Genomic DNA, 16,125 nt, shown 5'->3' on the forward strand with positions numbered 1-16,125 from the left:
AAGTAAACAACTAAAGTACAATATTTAACGACACTAATTAATTTTGTACAAGCAGCTATAGCTTAGATACAATATATATTTTATACAATAAAAGCTACTCAAGCATTGACGAAGACCAATAGACCAAATCAACAACAACAAAGTAAAATTCAATAATTATCCGAATATTCACCATAACCAATAAAACTATAAGCTTAACAACAAATTATTAAAATAATAATAATAAATATAATTCAATAAAAATTTAAATACATAAACCATTGCAGCAATTATTAACCCAAACAGAAATAACAAATCGACGAATACAATAGGAAGAGAATAATTAGAAAAAGCGATACTGATTGGCAAAGCACAGAAGAATCATAGCATTGCATATAACAAAAGACACAGTTGTAGACAATTTAGCAAAAGAATTACAAGTTACCAACATAACATAACAAAAAACACAGCACAGTAGAACTTACATTTTAGAGATATACAGGTTATCAAGAACATAGAGCTAAACAATACAACAAATATTGTAGAAGAATCAAAACAGGTACATTAAAGAACCATAAGTCTTTTAGTCATTTAATTACTTTGATTTCTTAATATTTTTTTATTTAATTTTAACAAAAACATAAATTTTGCTTTTATAACATTTTAAATACTTTTAATTTTCAATTTAGCTGAACAAACAACTAAACTATATTTTTCAACAATATTTAAACAACTCGTGAATGTTTTAAATGTGTTTAATAAAAAAATAAGTTAAAGTGTTCATTAAATTACATTAAAATTAAAATATTAAAATAACTAAATGATCAAAGTTTAAATATACAAATATCCATTTGGGTAAACATAAATCATCTTTATTTTATTTCTACGATTCATTAATTGATTCAATTAGGAGCATCGCATTAAAATTCTCAATGCTAAAAATCTTCTTTTACTTTCTCTTAAAATAAAACTTCTCAATTATGGACCCTTTCTTTCTAAAGTTGATGGTTTTGATTTTCTTTATTAAGAATTTATTTAATTTCCTTGGTTTTATATAAGCACAACTGCTGAGGTTTGTGATTTTTTCATTATTTCTTGGTTCAGAAATTTTAATATAATTTGAGTTGAGAGGGATTATTTTTATTATTGTAAAAGGAAAAAAAGAAAAGAGGAAATGGTTCTGGGCAGAGAGAAGAAAGAAGATATGAGAAGATTTTGATTTCCAGTTTTAGTGTTTGCTCCTTACAAAAAGAATACCGTCCCTGTTCTCTAACACCATTATTCTTCTTTCTATTACCACCACCTGGCAAATAAACCCAATTTGTTAACTTTTCTGTTAGTAGTGGAGCCTAAAGCCAATAACATACAGACATGTGGATTAATCGTTCTAATCCAAAAATATTACATAAAAACCACCTTGCCTTCACTGCTGCCCAACCCATCCACACTGCCCCCACCATTATTCTTCTTTCTATTGCTACCACCTAAAATCATGATAAGAACATAGTAATTCAACACTAAACCCCACAAAATATCATAAAGAAACTATTCGAAATCTATAAAATGCAGAATAAAAAAATTTCATTGCAGAAAATCTATAATAGAAAAATTGCAGAATAAAAACAAGATGAAAAATGTTATTGTCGATTGATGGCACTGTGAGAGAGAGATATGGATAAAATCGCTCGAGAATCATATCATTTCTCTTATTGTTTCATTGATTGTAGTTGTTGATAATCGATTTCAATAGCGAGTGCAAGAGACCACCATCGCCAGTTGTCCTTATCGTCGCCTCAAGCTCATCGCTTGAAGTTCATCATGTCGTTCATTACCTGCCGTTCGTCACTCATGTTCGTTCGAAAAAAGAAAAAGTGGCGGTGGCGATGCTGCTTAATGGTTAGGTTGGACTAGGATTTTCGTTTTTCAATCTATATTTCACTATTTGATTTAATTAATTTAATTTATTTTTTCATTTTCATTTTTTTAAAGCACAAAGAAAATGACAGTTGTCCTTGGTTGATATTTATAAGGGACCCACTACTAACAGAAGTTATTATTCTGTTAACAACTGGATTTATTTGACCTTTTAAAAATTTAAGAGTGACATTGAGCTATTTTGAACAATGAAGATTTAATTGCGCATCCCAATTATTTCAGAGATTTTCTTTGTACCATATGCCAAAATAATAAAAGTGCAAATGGCTAAATATGTATTTTTCCATTAAATATTGAAAATAGAGGTAATAATCTCATTGATACCAACATTTTAACCAATATTTTTAATTAATATTAATACTTTAATTTTATTTTTTTACCGAAACTATTACTTAAATTACATGTTATATTATCCTGGGAATCCGTCCAATTATTGATGACGTGGAAGGCGGAGCTCTATATCAGCATTCTACTCATCGTTCATGTCACGATTGATTTTTTGATAAATTGTGCTGTTGGTATTAAAACTTTACTATCCAAATGATACCAATTCTTTAAGTTATTTCTTTTTAGTATCACATTCATTATTTTTATCCAATCTAAGATAGCTGATGAAAACTCATCTAAAGACAAATTACTGTGCGAGTTAAGAACTCACCAATACTTAACAGTCCGCCTAGACCACTTACTCGATAGGCGAACCACCATTCAACACACTCATAAAAGTACTACTTCTGAATAATCGGAACATACGTTCCTTTTAATTTTTAGGATCGGACTAAAAAAGAAAATGACTAACAATTCTCTTATAAACACCCACCTAAAATATTAATGAAAGGTTAATGCTAATATAACCCTCCAATACTCTTCTTTTAACCCTTAAAATAATTACATTGTTATTATCTTACACTTTTGGTGACACTAGTACCGATTGGAATTTCGATATTTTTTTCTGACGAGGTAGCCGGAAATTTACCTAAGCATGAACTAATTATTAAAACATTAACAAAAAAAATCATTAGAATTCCAATAGCTACTATTAATTGAAACATAAATAATGAATGTGGTACTAAAAAGAAAAAAAAATTGAAAAATTAGTACTATTTTGATAAAAATGGAAAAGATTCGATACCAACAAGGTAATTTTTTTAAAATCAAGTATGACATATACAGTGAATGGAATGCTGAAGTTCTATCATCCACGTCATCAGAAATTAAACAGATTTCCAATGGGTACCATCGCCTTTAATAAATTTAATATTGAAAAAAGAATTAAAATATTGATCCCAGTTGAAAACACTGATCATATTTTTTAGCATCAAATAGAGCAATTTATCCATTGGAAAATGACATAACTATCCTTCGTTAAGGACATGAATAGTATAAAATAAGCCTTTGATCCAGATAGAAATGAGCCAACTAGACTTTCCCCATATATATACACAGCAGCTACATTTGGATAGCTCTTCGGCACCGGCGCCGGTCAGTCGAATGCACTCAAAGGCAACATGGGCAGTCAGATATCAAGGGGACCAGAATGTCTGTACCAGTTAAGTTCTTGAAGCCTGTGAGCAGACGTACCATTGAAGAGAAGAAGCTGGTATGTATATATATAATGCACTATAGCTCTAGTCTTTTAATTGCATAAAAACATTAGTTAACTATCCATTTAATTTAATTAGCCGCTACTAACTACTATGGACTTCTGAATTCTGAATTCAAGAACAGTACTCTCTTTCACTCTTTCTGTACAAATTTTTTTCACCATTTCAGCATTTGGAGCACCTTGATCGAATGCATGCATGCAGTCTGACAATTGTTTAAAATAGTTCATGTGCAAGAACTGAAATCAATTGAATTCCTGTAACTGCATGTTACTCTTGATATGGGTATTCATTGTTTCTGAAAGTTATAAGGAATAACTGAACTTAATTGAACGAGTTCTTGCATTCTGAGACTTTCCAAATGCACTTACTAGATTAATTTTGAGTGATTTCAGAGGCTTCCGTCACGGCTTATTAGAAATTTTGGCAATGAACTTACCAGTGAGGTTGCCATTCTTGGTTTCTCTAATGGATTCTTTATGCGAGTGAGATTATCAGAGGCCAATGGAAAAGTTTGGATTGACACTACTAAATTGGTGAAGCATTTTCATATTCGCGAAGGGTTCATTTTAGAATTTACATATAAAGTTTTCTGCAATTTCTCTTCTAAATATTTTCAAATTGAATATCCATATGATAATGCTAGTAGTACTAGTGATGAGGAACATTCAAGCAGTAAGCAGTGCCCTCTGCATCATGATGATGTAGAAAGTGGTGACGATGATTCTGTCGAGAACAATGGTTCCACTCCTGATCCACCTAAGGGTCAGTCAAGTCGAAGACGAGTAACCATCTCAAAGAAAAATTTGCGCAAGTCTTCTGCTAGTGTTGGTCTAACACAACAGTCTAACGGATAACAACCACGGAAAGAAGCAAAACCAGTAACGAAACGCCTAGAAGAGCCAGGAAAAGAAGCAAAACCAGTAAGTTCTTTCATTTGTATGATCCTTCATTTGCTGTATACTTTAGTATGAACTAGATATATATTGAATGAATGCAGAACCAGAAAAGGTGAAATCCATTGCTACCAGAAAGTACCAAAGCTTAATTAGAAAGCTAAATAACACCGAGAGAGCGATTGATGCTGCTAAAAAATTTCAAGCACCAGAATCCTTCCTTCTGGGTTGTCTTGCAATCATATGAATTCCCGCCGAGCTCATTGGGGAGCCTTTACTCAGAACACCCATATGTATGCTTATCTTACATTTTAAAACAATAAGCATAGCAATGATTGTTCTTGATGAACATGTTTTTGCAGAATATTCCAAGTGAATTTTCTAAGAAGTACATGAACAAGGTTCAAATTACACTAGTGGCGCGTGATAGAACAGAATGGCGTCTGAAGATAAGAGTCAGACAACTTAGATACTTGAGTTTTGGGAATGGCTGGAATTTCTTTTCCAAACAGAGTCACTTGAAGGAAGGAGACGTCTGTCTCTTTTAGCTTATCAGATAAGGACTTTACCCTGAAAGTATCAGTATTTCCTAGCTAAGTCCTCAGAGTAAAGTTCTGTGAAATGCTTGAAATGTGTAGGTTTTACATTTTGGTAGCTGATGTTTAATTCTGCTAAGTTGATGCTGATGGCAAAATTCTGGATAAACTTCTAATGGGAACCTCCAATGAACTGCATGTTTCAGTATCTGAGTGTTGATATTGTATTCCGTCGGCTAATTGCATTCAAAGCATATCATAGATCATACTCTTGCACTGCTATTTCAAGCATCTGAAACTAGAAGCTGTTGGCTATGATCAAAAGATTTGTCAAAGGGGAGGACATGCCTGTGCATGCATGCAAATTGCAACGTAGGAATTTTGTAGAACCATTAATATTTCCTCTGTAGACATGATTAACCATCTTGATTCTCTTTTAAAATAATTACCAAAATAGGCAAATCAAAGCTGAAATTTGGCATCATTAATTTAGAAGTATGCAAAACAGCTCCTTCTATAAATTATGAACTATCAACTATTGAAGCTCTTTCAAGGATACTTCATAGCAAATTATCAGTTTTTCCAAGGTGGTAGATATCCCTGGTACTTTGGTGCCACAAATGATAGTAATACACTGATAATTTTTGTAGGGATTATATATAGTTTTTGTTCCACATGCATAAAAGAAATATTAAACGACCTCTGCTTGCTTCCAAATTTCAATCGTACGAGACATAAAGCACAAAGCATTGCTTATTTTGTGAAATTATTTTTTGCATGCATGAAAACACAAATATGATTTTTGAAATTAGCAGTCTTTTAAGCAGTTGATAAGAGGCAGAGTAGATTTCATGAGATAGCAGAAATGAAACTTTTTCTTTTATTAAAGATTTAGTTGCTTCGATATTTTTACTTGCCAATTTCTCTGTCATTTCCAAATAAGAACCTTAGAACTTTTAACAATCATGCTCAGTGCTTCATCAACGACACTACAAAAGGTCCCTCTGCTTCTAACCATCTTTCCCATTTTCCTACTACTAGGACCTCACAATAAGTATTATTCAATGCTTATTGAATTGCAAAGAGGACTCAACATTTTAATATAATATGACAAATATAATAGCCTTAGCATGTCAAACTCCAAAAAAGGTAAGCTTCACAATTTTAAGAAAACCTCAGGACAAAAGATTCAACAGATAAAGCATCGATTTATTTTTCAAATAAAACAAAAAAAAAACTTTGAGATTGCTAAATTACTGATGAAATATATCAACGGGACCACCATAGTATTTTGTTTTGTTTTTTAACTCCTCCAAAGACAAAGAAAGGGTGGTTATTGTATCATTTACTGATTTAAACTTGAAAAACTCTGTTTTTATTCGATAAAAAAAGGTAAGTAAAAGTGAATTGCATTGTGGAGTCAAATGCAATGCGTAATCGATGCCAAAAACTAGACATTCTTAACGCCCTATTTCAAAACTAGATGTAATTGAGGGTGGCTTGACTCACAAGGTGGAGTTAGTGAATGCTTTATCATTATCCTCAAAATTAGGCCTCTTTTGGAAGATCAGGAAATGGAGCTTTGAACTTAAGAACTTGAATAGGTTCCCTATTTGAGCTGCAGTCAGAATTTTCCCTGCCCCATAAAGATCCCAAATCCATTCCATCAAGCTTAGATAGCATTCCTCATCCTTTGTATTTTTCCCCTACAGCTCTCTCCAAAGCAACAACTCCAGAGCTGTAAATATCTGACTCTTTACCAACATTACAACCTTTTGGGTTTCAAGGCGTGAATCAGGTTGTAAAACCATAACCGCACCAAAATCACCAAGCTTAGCATTGAAATTCAACATATTAGCTGACTTGATATCTCAGTGCAGTACTCATTTCTCTGATTATTCATGAAGATACAACAACACAAATGCTAAATCAAGAGCTACATTATACCTCACTTCATATGAAAGATGAGCCATTGTTGAAAAGATGCTTGTCAAGACTTCCATTGAACATAAATTCATAACCATAAATGAAGCTTTGATCTTGGAGAATCATACACTTTACACAGTTCATCCGACATAAAAGTTCTTTTGACTGCTACAGTTTTTAAGAATGTCAGCTTTCTTATTCTTGATTTCTTCGCAAACATAAAGCAAACAATTTGCTGAAAGAGAAAGAACAACGGCCCTTTTCTGTCCCAGAATATGGTGAACTACCTTTGCGAGTTTGACAATTACAGAATTTCCTACGGATAATTGTTCTCAACTATCTAACATAAAAATTCTGATCCAGGTAATAAAGAAGAATTCTCCATTGTTTCAAAACAGCAGAGTGCTGCATGATTTTTTTACTATGTACAGCTATACCTGAAATGCATTTCAGAAGAGAAAGCAAACATAGTACTTGCATTTTCCAAATTTCAATCAGCATGAAGAATAGACTTACCTCAGTTTGCACCAAATTATCCAGTCCAAGTCCAAGCTATTGAAACTTGACAGCAAACCAAGGTTACTGCAACTCATTGCAACTCAGATGGCCAGGTACCGGGCCTGTTTACTTGATGGCTTTTGGTGTTATTAAGTTGGAGGAATGCAACTATAAAAATGCTTTCCTGTTTGAGGAAGATCATTGTCACTCTAGTTGAAGGAGACATCACATGCTCCTGCTATGTTGCATCAACTGTTATCACCACACATAAGCTCCAACTCTGACACATCATTTAGTACAAAAAATTAAACTCCTATAACAATTAACACAGCATCATTCTCGGTTCATCAATGATAGGGTTCACAGTTGAGCTGCACCAGGTCAAATCTCCAGCATGCTATAAGACTTCTGCCACAATGAAACAACTTAAACTTATATGGTCAAACTTTTACATGTTAAAATCCCCCCATCCATAATGGCTAATTACTGATTAGCAGTCCTGAGGGATCAAAAACTACCTATACATTTCAATAACTGAGAAATTATGCTAATATCCAAGGTGAAGCAGAACAATGAATAACGGCCAAACTATGGTGAACAGCATAAAGAATATTATTGAGAACACACAACATGTGCTACCACTAGGGATCATATCCAAAGGTACATGACTGACTGATCAGATGCTAGAGATGAGTTGATGCAAAAAAACTAAAAATGATATGTAGCAAATAACACAGAATCTATTCATACCCCTTAGACAAGAAGCATGGGACAAACAGTAATCAATTCATACAAAAATGACGAGAAAATTTCAATCAGGAAGCCTAAAAAGAAGTATGCACAATAAAAATATTAGTTCCTATATGCTATTTTGCTGATTATTACTCAACTTCAGTAGTGACTCATTAACCTAGCCAAACTTGCACCACATTATACAAACAAGCATCTCCGCATGTAGGAGAATTTAGACATAAGGCGCAACACAGCAAGTTCAACTGCATAATTAAATGAAAAAGAAAAGCATGAAGAACTTAAGTAGAACAGAATAATGCAAAACTACTTACCACAGATTATCCTGCATGCTACATCATGAACTTTAAACTTCAGAGAATCATAAACTGCACAATATATATGTTCATCTTTCAGGCAAAATTATCTCTTTTATTTCCTTCTATCTAAACAATTAATAATCTTACAACGAAATTCAGTGTATAAGTTACAAAAATCTCGGATGGATACAGAACCATGTGCCATCCACATTATTAATGAATCGCTGATACTTCATCCAATGAATCCTAAAAAGGCTAGGTCAAGTCATCTAACCAGTAAACATCACAAGGTCAGGAAAGGGTCAGTAAATGGAATGGGCTTCTTGATTTACAACAATTAGCAACTGTCTGGATGGCAAAAGCAGAGTGAGCATGCAGTAGGAATGACAATTTTTTTATACCATACCAAACTCAACTGAGCTTTAATCCCAGTCATGGCAGATCAGCCTCATTAATACACTTCCTTCATACTGCCAGTGCTAAGCTGCACTTCTCCATTCTGTAATGCCTAAGCAGTACTATAGTTTACTATAGCACCCCCAAAACAATAGCATTTTCGATGGAAGCCAGGAATGTAATGAGCATGCACACTGCTCAATCAACAAGATCAGAAAATTTTCCAAGTCATCTTAGAACCATCTTGAAATATGATTCAGAGAGAAAGTTAATCTTTAAGCTCGCTTGATGTCCAGCATCACCTTGCAAAAGGAACTTTGTAGTTTGGTGAAGGTGAGAATCCAAATCATATCCCAGTGACTTCATTCTGCTTAGAAGATCAAATGCACGATTCCTTTTATCTTCAGAACGAAGAAGAGACTTAAGTAGTCGGTTGCAAATACGTGGCATCAACATATAACCTTTGTCAATTGTGTAAAGGAAAATTTCTGCTGCAAGGTCTAAATTCCCAACTTTGAGTAATCTATATATTAACTTCACACAACTTGGAGGAGTCACAAGAACATTGTGCTCTTCAAGAGTAAAAAATATCTTTAGAGCTTCTTCTAGTCTTCCTGCCTGACATAGCCCAATCAACCAAATGGTGTAAGGTGCTAACTGAAAATCATTCAACTTAAAGTCCATCTCAAGTAAGCCTCGAACTGCCTCTTCCACTTCTCCCTTCTCAAAATTTTCCTCTACTGATTTTAGTACTTCACTATCTCGGCCAGGAATGCTCCGCAGATACTTCAACCAAAGACTAAAAGCGAGTGTAATCTTATTTCTCCTACACGACCAAGTCATAAACGATTTGTAAACTTCTGTAATTGGTGTACAGCCATTCTTCAATATCTGATCCAACACTGTAAATGCATCCTCTTCTCTGTTAGCACTTAAAAGTCCATTTATAAGAGTTCCATATGTCACAGAATCAGGTGACAGCCCCTTCAGCTGAAGCTCCTTAAAGAGCTTAAAAGCACCATTAATATTGCCTGCCTTGCAAAAACCATGAATCAGAATGTTATAGGTTATGATGTTAGGTGCAAACCCACTATCAGTAAGCTGCATGAGAATATTGTATGCCTTGAGAATCAATCCTGAGTCGCACAATTGCTCCACCATAGTTTGCAGACTTGCAGTGTCAAGGACCCGGTTGGCACCCTGAGAAAGACGAAGAAACAAAGAAGGATTTCTCCCTATCTCCATCTTGTAAAATAAAAGTTGAGCTTTCTCAATGTTGCCAGCCTTGCAAAATCCATCAATAAGAGCATTGAATGTAACTACAGAAGGATAACATCCATGTTTCTCCATCTCATTAAATATTTGCTGTGCGTCCCCAACTAACCCACTTCTGCACATACCACATATGAGAATGGTGTAAGTGCAGGCACTAGAGAAGCAATCATTCTTTGAAATCTCAAGATGAAGTGATTTTGCCTCATCCAAGAGACCAAGATCACAATAACCTTTAATCAAAGCATTATAACAATGAGTATCAGGAACTAGACCTCTCTCAGTCATCTCATTCAACAACCTTAAGGCATCCTTAAACTTCCCCGCTTTTGATAATCCCTTCATCATTATAGTGTACAAGATAACATCAGGCTTAATATTATGCTCAGTCATTTTCCTGTACCAAACTTGGGCATCTTCAAATCTCCTAGCCCTGAATAACCCATCAATTAAACAACTATATCCTTGCTTATCAAGCACATATCTATCCTTTTCAAAATACTTTAAAAGACCAAGAGCCTCATCTACTCTACCCAACTTACAGAACCCATGGAGCAAAGCATTATATGTGACAGAATCAGGAATGCACCCATGATCTTTCATTGCAATAAACAATCTATAAGCAACATCTGCCTTTTGAGCTTGACACAAACCTGAAATAATTATAGTATACGTAATCTTATTCGGCAAAATTCTTCTTTGCGTCATTTCATCAAACATTTGAAGTGCATTCTGAGTTTTTCCACTCTTGCACATCCCATCAATCAAAATACTAAATGTAGCTATATTGGGCAAACAATTAAGCTTCAACATTCTATTATAAATCCCTAAAGCTAATAAAACAACTTCTTTACGCACCATAACATGCAACACCGTATTATAAGTAAAAACATCAGGCTTACAATCAAAATCCTTCATCATTTCAAAAGATTCCACAGCCTTCTCAATCATATCCATCTTCGCATAAGCTTGAATTAAAACAGTAAATGCATCAGCCGATATCGAAAAACCACACCTTTTTATTTCTTTCAGAACTTGCCAATACAATTCAAAACCATTATCTTTAATGAGCATATCAATTATCATATTATGAGACACCCATGATCGGAGTCGCCTAAATTTAGATGCCCAGATAAAGAAACGAAAACCCAAAAGAGAATTTGGTGGGTTTTTAATTATATAAGTGACAATGCTAGGAGAGAGAAAGGGAACTTTAGATTCTAAAGCTGGTTCAATGGGATTTACACTGTCAATGATGGTTAACACTTCATTGGAGATAGCAAAATCTACCGCGGAGTAAGTGTGGAAATGCTGTTTCCATGGTGGTTTAGCGCGAGAGATTTCGCGGAGTAAAGAACGGAGCTTTTTCATGATTGTGCGATTTGATTTAAATTTTTAGGGTTTTTGGAAAATTTTCAATTGATGGAGAGCTATGGGGGTTTAGGTGGGTTTTCGCAGGAACGCATCACAGGAGACGCATTATTTGATCACTTTGAGTGGTTTTCCGTTTGGTCGACCAGAAAAGGAAGCAAGTGAAAATTATAGGGCTGTTTGGCACTTTAAAAAACGGAACAGTATATCTCTATCTTTTTTGTTAAATAGTATTTATTACGTGTGATAATAGTTTGACGTAATATATGATCCAATTTTTATATTTTTTTATTATTATTAAAATTTACTATATACTTTTAATAAAATTAATAATTATTTTTATGTTAGATTAAGAACTAAATTAGTAATTTAAAATTTTATTTTTATTTTTAAATTTATTATCAAATATCAAGTTTTATTATTAAATTAAAATTAATTTTTATTTGGCATAAATTAATTTTAGTGTCTAATTACAATAATAAATTTAATATTTTTTATTTTAATATTTTATTTTTAATACAATTTAATTCAAATAAATCTATTTTATATTAATAACTAAAATTAAATTATATAGTAATCTAATAATATTAATGGCCTTTTAATGTAATAAAAAAATATAGAAACTAGGTTATATATTAGACTAAACTTTAAAGAGTAAATAGTATTTAATTTTTTTTATTTTAAGATTAAGAACAGTCTATCTATATATTTTGTTGGATAAAAAGTCGGTTTGTCCCCTAAACTTATGTTCAAAGGTTAAATACAATTAATTTAAATTTTTCAACAAATAGTTTTTGAATTTATATTCAAGAGTCAAATACACTCAATTTAAACTTTTCAGCAAATAGCTTCCTAAACATATATCCAATAGTCAAATACATCTAATTTAGTCTTTTTAAAAAAAGTGAAATAATATTAAATTTTTACATTTTAATTAAATATTTATTTCATTAATTTATTGATACAATAACTAGTGACGTGCTATACAAGAACGTAGTTGGTAAAATTTAAATTTTAAATTTTATTCCTAAAAATCTAATTTTATTTAACTTTTTAAAAGAGTTTAAATTGGGTATATTTGACCATTGGACACAAATTTAAATAGTTATTTATTGAAAATAAAATTTAAAATTTAATATATTTTATCCTTGAACATAAATTTAGAGAGTTATTTACCGAAGAAATTTAAATTAAATGTATTTAATCCTTAACCATAAATTTAGGAAGAAAATGACCCTTTATCTATATTTTCTTAGTTGGTAGCATTTTCAGTTATTGCTTAATAGAGTTATATTGGAAATAGTAAATGAATTTCTTAATTAATAATAATTTTTCATATTTTCACTGAAATATAATGAATCAGTAATGTATATTAGGAGAACCTTCCTATTAAAACCATTATGGTTGTAAGGTATATATATAATTCATGGTCAAATAAATATTTATACACTTGAATTTTGACTATTTGATCATTTTAACACTTTAATTTTTGATATAATCTGATAAATACCTCACTTTGTATTATTTATAATATTTAAATATTTTTTTGACATATGGTTTTATTTAACACGTCCAATATATTATGTATAGGTATTTTAAAGTTATCATAAAATAAAACTAGGTGCCTGTTAGATTAAATTGAAAAATAAAAGTGTTTCATGGACTATAAAAATATAATTTAGATATTTGTTAGGTTAAACTGAAAATTAAAATATTAAAATAACCAAATGATCAAAATTCGCGTGTTTAATTATGCATTGTACCTATAACTCATGGTAGCAATATTCAACTTCATTCATTTTAACCCTTTCATGCCATTGCGAATATAACTACTATCTATTTCAAAAATACAACAATAGAATACAAAAATGAAATATCAGTTATAACATAGATATTAGAAGATATTTGTCAAGATCAACTTGTTCTTCATAATCTATTTTAGAAAATGTTGGTAAATGAATTTGTAAAAAGATGCATAACTAGGTTGCATATAAAAAGAGAAACCATGAGGACAAGTTAGTTTTCAAAGAAAAATACAACACAAAAATATTAGAAAACATTAAATGAAAGATATAATTCTTTTTGAAGTATACTTTATATTTTGAAATTTAATTTTGAAAAATTGTTTAATTTCCTCCAATGTCATCATATATATATATGACAAAATTTAATCTGGATTGATACTCGCACTTTCATTTGAATATTATATATATATATATATGCTAAGTTATTCTAGGGGTTTGCCATCCCAATCTATTGATTTGGGAGGGTTTTTTAGTTACACTTTCTAGTTCTGAATCATTAAATTTACTGCTTTGGGCTTGTTTTATAGCACTGATATTTCTACTGTTTTGAAGATTATATGGTATTAGGTTTTTTGAAGACTCGAAAGTGACTAACTTGCTAAGTTGCTCTCTGACTGCTCTAGCAAACTCAGTTTGCTTGTGAAATTGGTCTTCACTAGGCTTTGAAATCTTATAGGGTTTGAAGACGGGATTTTTGAGTATTTCTGTTTGACCCACCTCTCTTAGATAACCAGTATTGGAGATTACAGAGGTTAAGACTGTAGTACGTCTTTGAATTTGGCTTTCTATCCTAACTAGTTGTTTTCCTATTGTGTTAAGATAGGTATTTGGAAAATTGTTCTGTTGAACAATATTTTTGATATTTTTCTCAAACTCTTCTCCTACTAATTTGTAAGGTGCGGCTTTAATTTCATTTTCTCCATAAGGAATGGTTATCTTCCTAAGAGAAGGATGTTCAGACTGGATGGTTTGATTTTCTCCAACCTTCTATTCTGGGGCTTTGTTCCTAATGGTAACTTGACTAATGAGTTTATCTTTGAAAGGAAATAAAATACTATTTTCTTTACAATATATCTGAAACCAATCAAAAAATGTGATTTGGATCTTGTTCTACATGCAAAATTCATAGTATCTTTCCTGGATACCATCTTTTTCTTGTAAAATTTGAAAAAAAAAATAAAAACTTTTTGGAATGATTTTTTTTTGAATAGAAATATTCATATAAAAGCTTTTTGTTAATGTGAAAATCTTTTAAAATCATGTTGATTTCTGCTTCTAGATTTTGGGTTATTGCAGATGGTGAGAGTGAAGAGGGGATAGAGATGATATGTCAACCCTAATTCTTACGATTTCCCTCTATTTCATAGAAGATCCATCTCATCTCAAAGATAAAATGTTGAACTTCTCATTAATCTGACCTGCAAAAAACTTAGTAATCTCCAAACCTATAAAGACACTTTCCTGACCAGAGTAATGCTTAGAGAAGACTCAAACCAACCTTTCTGGAAAGAAAAATTCTTAGTTGGTTTGCCCAAAATACTAGGTAAAAGAGTTAGGAATACTATCAGAGAAGCCCACAATAGCTAAATCCCTTATAATTTCTATACTTATGGCGAATTAGTTAGCCTTACCTAGAAAGAAGGACTAAAAATTTCCCATGATCTTAAGTTTCAAAGATAGCTCAAATGGGAAATGAAGAAAACTAGACAAGAACTAGGTAGCTTTTGTAACCAGTTTGAGTATAATCCCATAGAACCTTTCCCTGCCTGCAAAGGAAAATGCAGAGAAGATTTTTCTAAACTTTATAAGAAAAAAACGTTTTCTCAAAAGTAGGAAGGTGCCAAAAAACAAAGAGAATTTTTATAAATGGCCATTATCTTCAAATTACGCAAAATAAAGTCCCAAAATTTTTTTTAGCAAAATTACTTGTTACAAATGTGGCAAAAAAGGACACACTTCAAAGTATTGTAAGTTTTCTAAAAAACTTCAGGAGCTCCAAATAGAAGAAAAAAATTTTGAGCAAAATTTCAGTTCTTCTAGTTGAAATCTCTGAATCAGGATTTTCTAATGACGAGGAAGAATTCCAATTGATGAAATTAAAATCTCATCTGAATACTCTGAATCAGATTTGAATAAGATTCCAAAAAATATTAATATGCTTACCAGGCAACAAGAAGCTCTTCTTGAAGCTGTCAAGCATATTAATAACCCCCAAATTCAAAAACAAGTTTTGAAAGAAATTTTAAAAACCGAAACCCTTATCCACTCATCTAGTAAGAACACCTATGATCTTTCTATGATTTTGGAAAAAAAAAAAAAGCAAAAGCATCCTCTTCCTACTATCCAAGAACTCCAAAAAGAAATTAAAAATATTAAAACAAAACTCAAAGAATTAAAAGAAAAACAACAAAATGATTCTATTATATTTCAAAGCTTGATTCTTAAGTAGAATAGTGAATCAGATTCTGAGAAAGAAAATGATTTTCAAAATCTTAAGGTTTCTGAAAACGTTTCAAATTTTTTTATTAATGTACTAAAAGAAATAACCTCAAGAAAATATCTGATTCAGATAAAACTCATTTTTCCTGATGATTTTCAAATAGAAACTATACAGGAGCAAACCTCAATTGTATCAATTATGAGTTGGTTCCTAAAAAATATTATCAAGAGACAAAAGAAAGACTCACCTCTGCTAACAATTCAAAAATTAGAATTGGGAGAAAAACTGAAGCTGCAATTCTAAACAAAGATATCGCTTTAAAAAATATCTCTATTCTTACAAAGAATTTGCAACAAACTGTTATTTTGGGGACTCCTTTTATAAATTTAACTATCCCCCCCCCTTCCCCCCTTCAAAG

The 16,125-nt window shown here is 31.8% G+C and overlaps 2 protein-coding genes across 4 annotated transcripts; one reads left to right on the forward strand and one right to left on the reverse strand.

Moving 5' to 3' along the window:
- Positions 1-3,341: 3,341 nt before the first annotated feature.
- On the forward strand, positions 3,342-5,433 carry LOC125368667 (B3 domain-containing transcription factor VRN1-like). Of its 3 annotated transcripts, none has more exons than XR_007214393.1 (3): positions 3,342-3,514; positions 3,914-4,441; positions 4,777-5,433. XR_007214393.1 is itself a non-coding variant. In XM_048370029.1 (2 exons), exons 1-2 carry the CDS (start codon positions 3,452-3,454, stop codon positions 4,373-4,375), a joined length of 525 nt encoding a protein of 174 aa, XP_048225986.1. In that variant the 5' UTR covers positions 3,342-3,451; the 3' UTR covers positions 4,376-4,728. The 3 variants fall into 3 exon arrangements, 1 of the variants encoding a protein (XP_048225986.1); XR_007214394.1 differs by lacking the exon at positions 4,777-5,433 and adding an exon at positions 4,519-4,728; XM_048370029.1 differs by lacking the exon at positions 4,777-5,433 and having other exon boundaries at positions 3,914-4,728.
- A 1,557-nt stretch (positions 5,434-6,990) lies between these two features.
- LOC8287670 (pentatricopeptide repeat-containing protein At1g79540) lies at positions 6,991-11,729 on the reverse strand. The gene has a single exon (XM_048370027.1). It carries the CDS (start codon positions 11,460-11,462, stop codon positions 9,048-9,050), a length of 2,415 nt encoding a protein of 804 aa, XP_048225984.1. The 5' UTR covers positions 11,463-11,729; the 3' UTR covers positions 6,991-9,047.
- Positions 11,730-16,125: the final 4,396 nt, after the last annotated feature.

The sequence above is a fragment of the Ricinus communis genome, chromosome 10 (genome assembly GCF_019578655.1).
Source record: "Ricinus communis isolate WT05 ecotype wild-type chromosome 10, ASM1957865v1, whole genome shotgun sequence".
NCBI classification, from domain to species: domain Eukaryota; kingdom Viridiplantae; phylum Streptophyta; class Magnoliopsida; order Malpighiales; family Euphorbiaceae; genus Ricinus; species Ricinus communis.

What these genes read in the sequence shown, in the direction of transcription:
- LOC125368667 (XM_048370029.1), top strand. Translation starts at nt 3,452, where the DNA reads ATGTCTGTACCAGTTAAGTTCTTGAAGCCTGTGAGCAGACGTACCATT. An exon ending in CCATTGAAGAGAAGAAGCTG is followed by an intron (nt 3,515 to 3,913) that starts GTATGTATATAT and finishes GAGTGATTTCAG; the next exon opens with AGGCTTCCGTCACGGCTTAT.
- LOC8287670 (XM_048370027.1), bottom strand. Translation starts at nt 11,462, where the DNA reads ATGAAAAAGCTCCGTTCTTTACTCCGCGAAATCTCTCGCGCTAAACCA.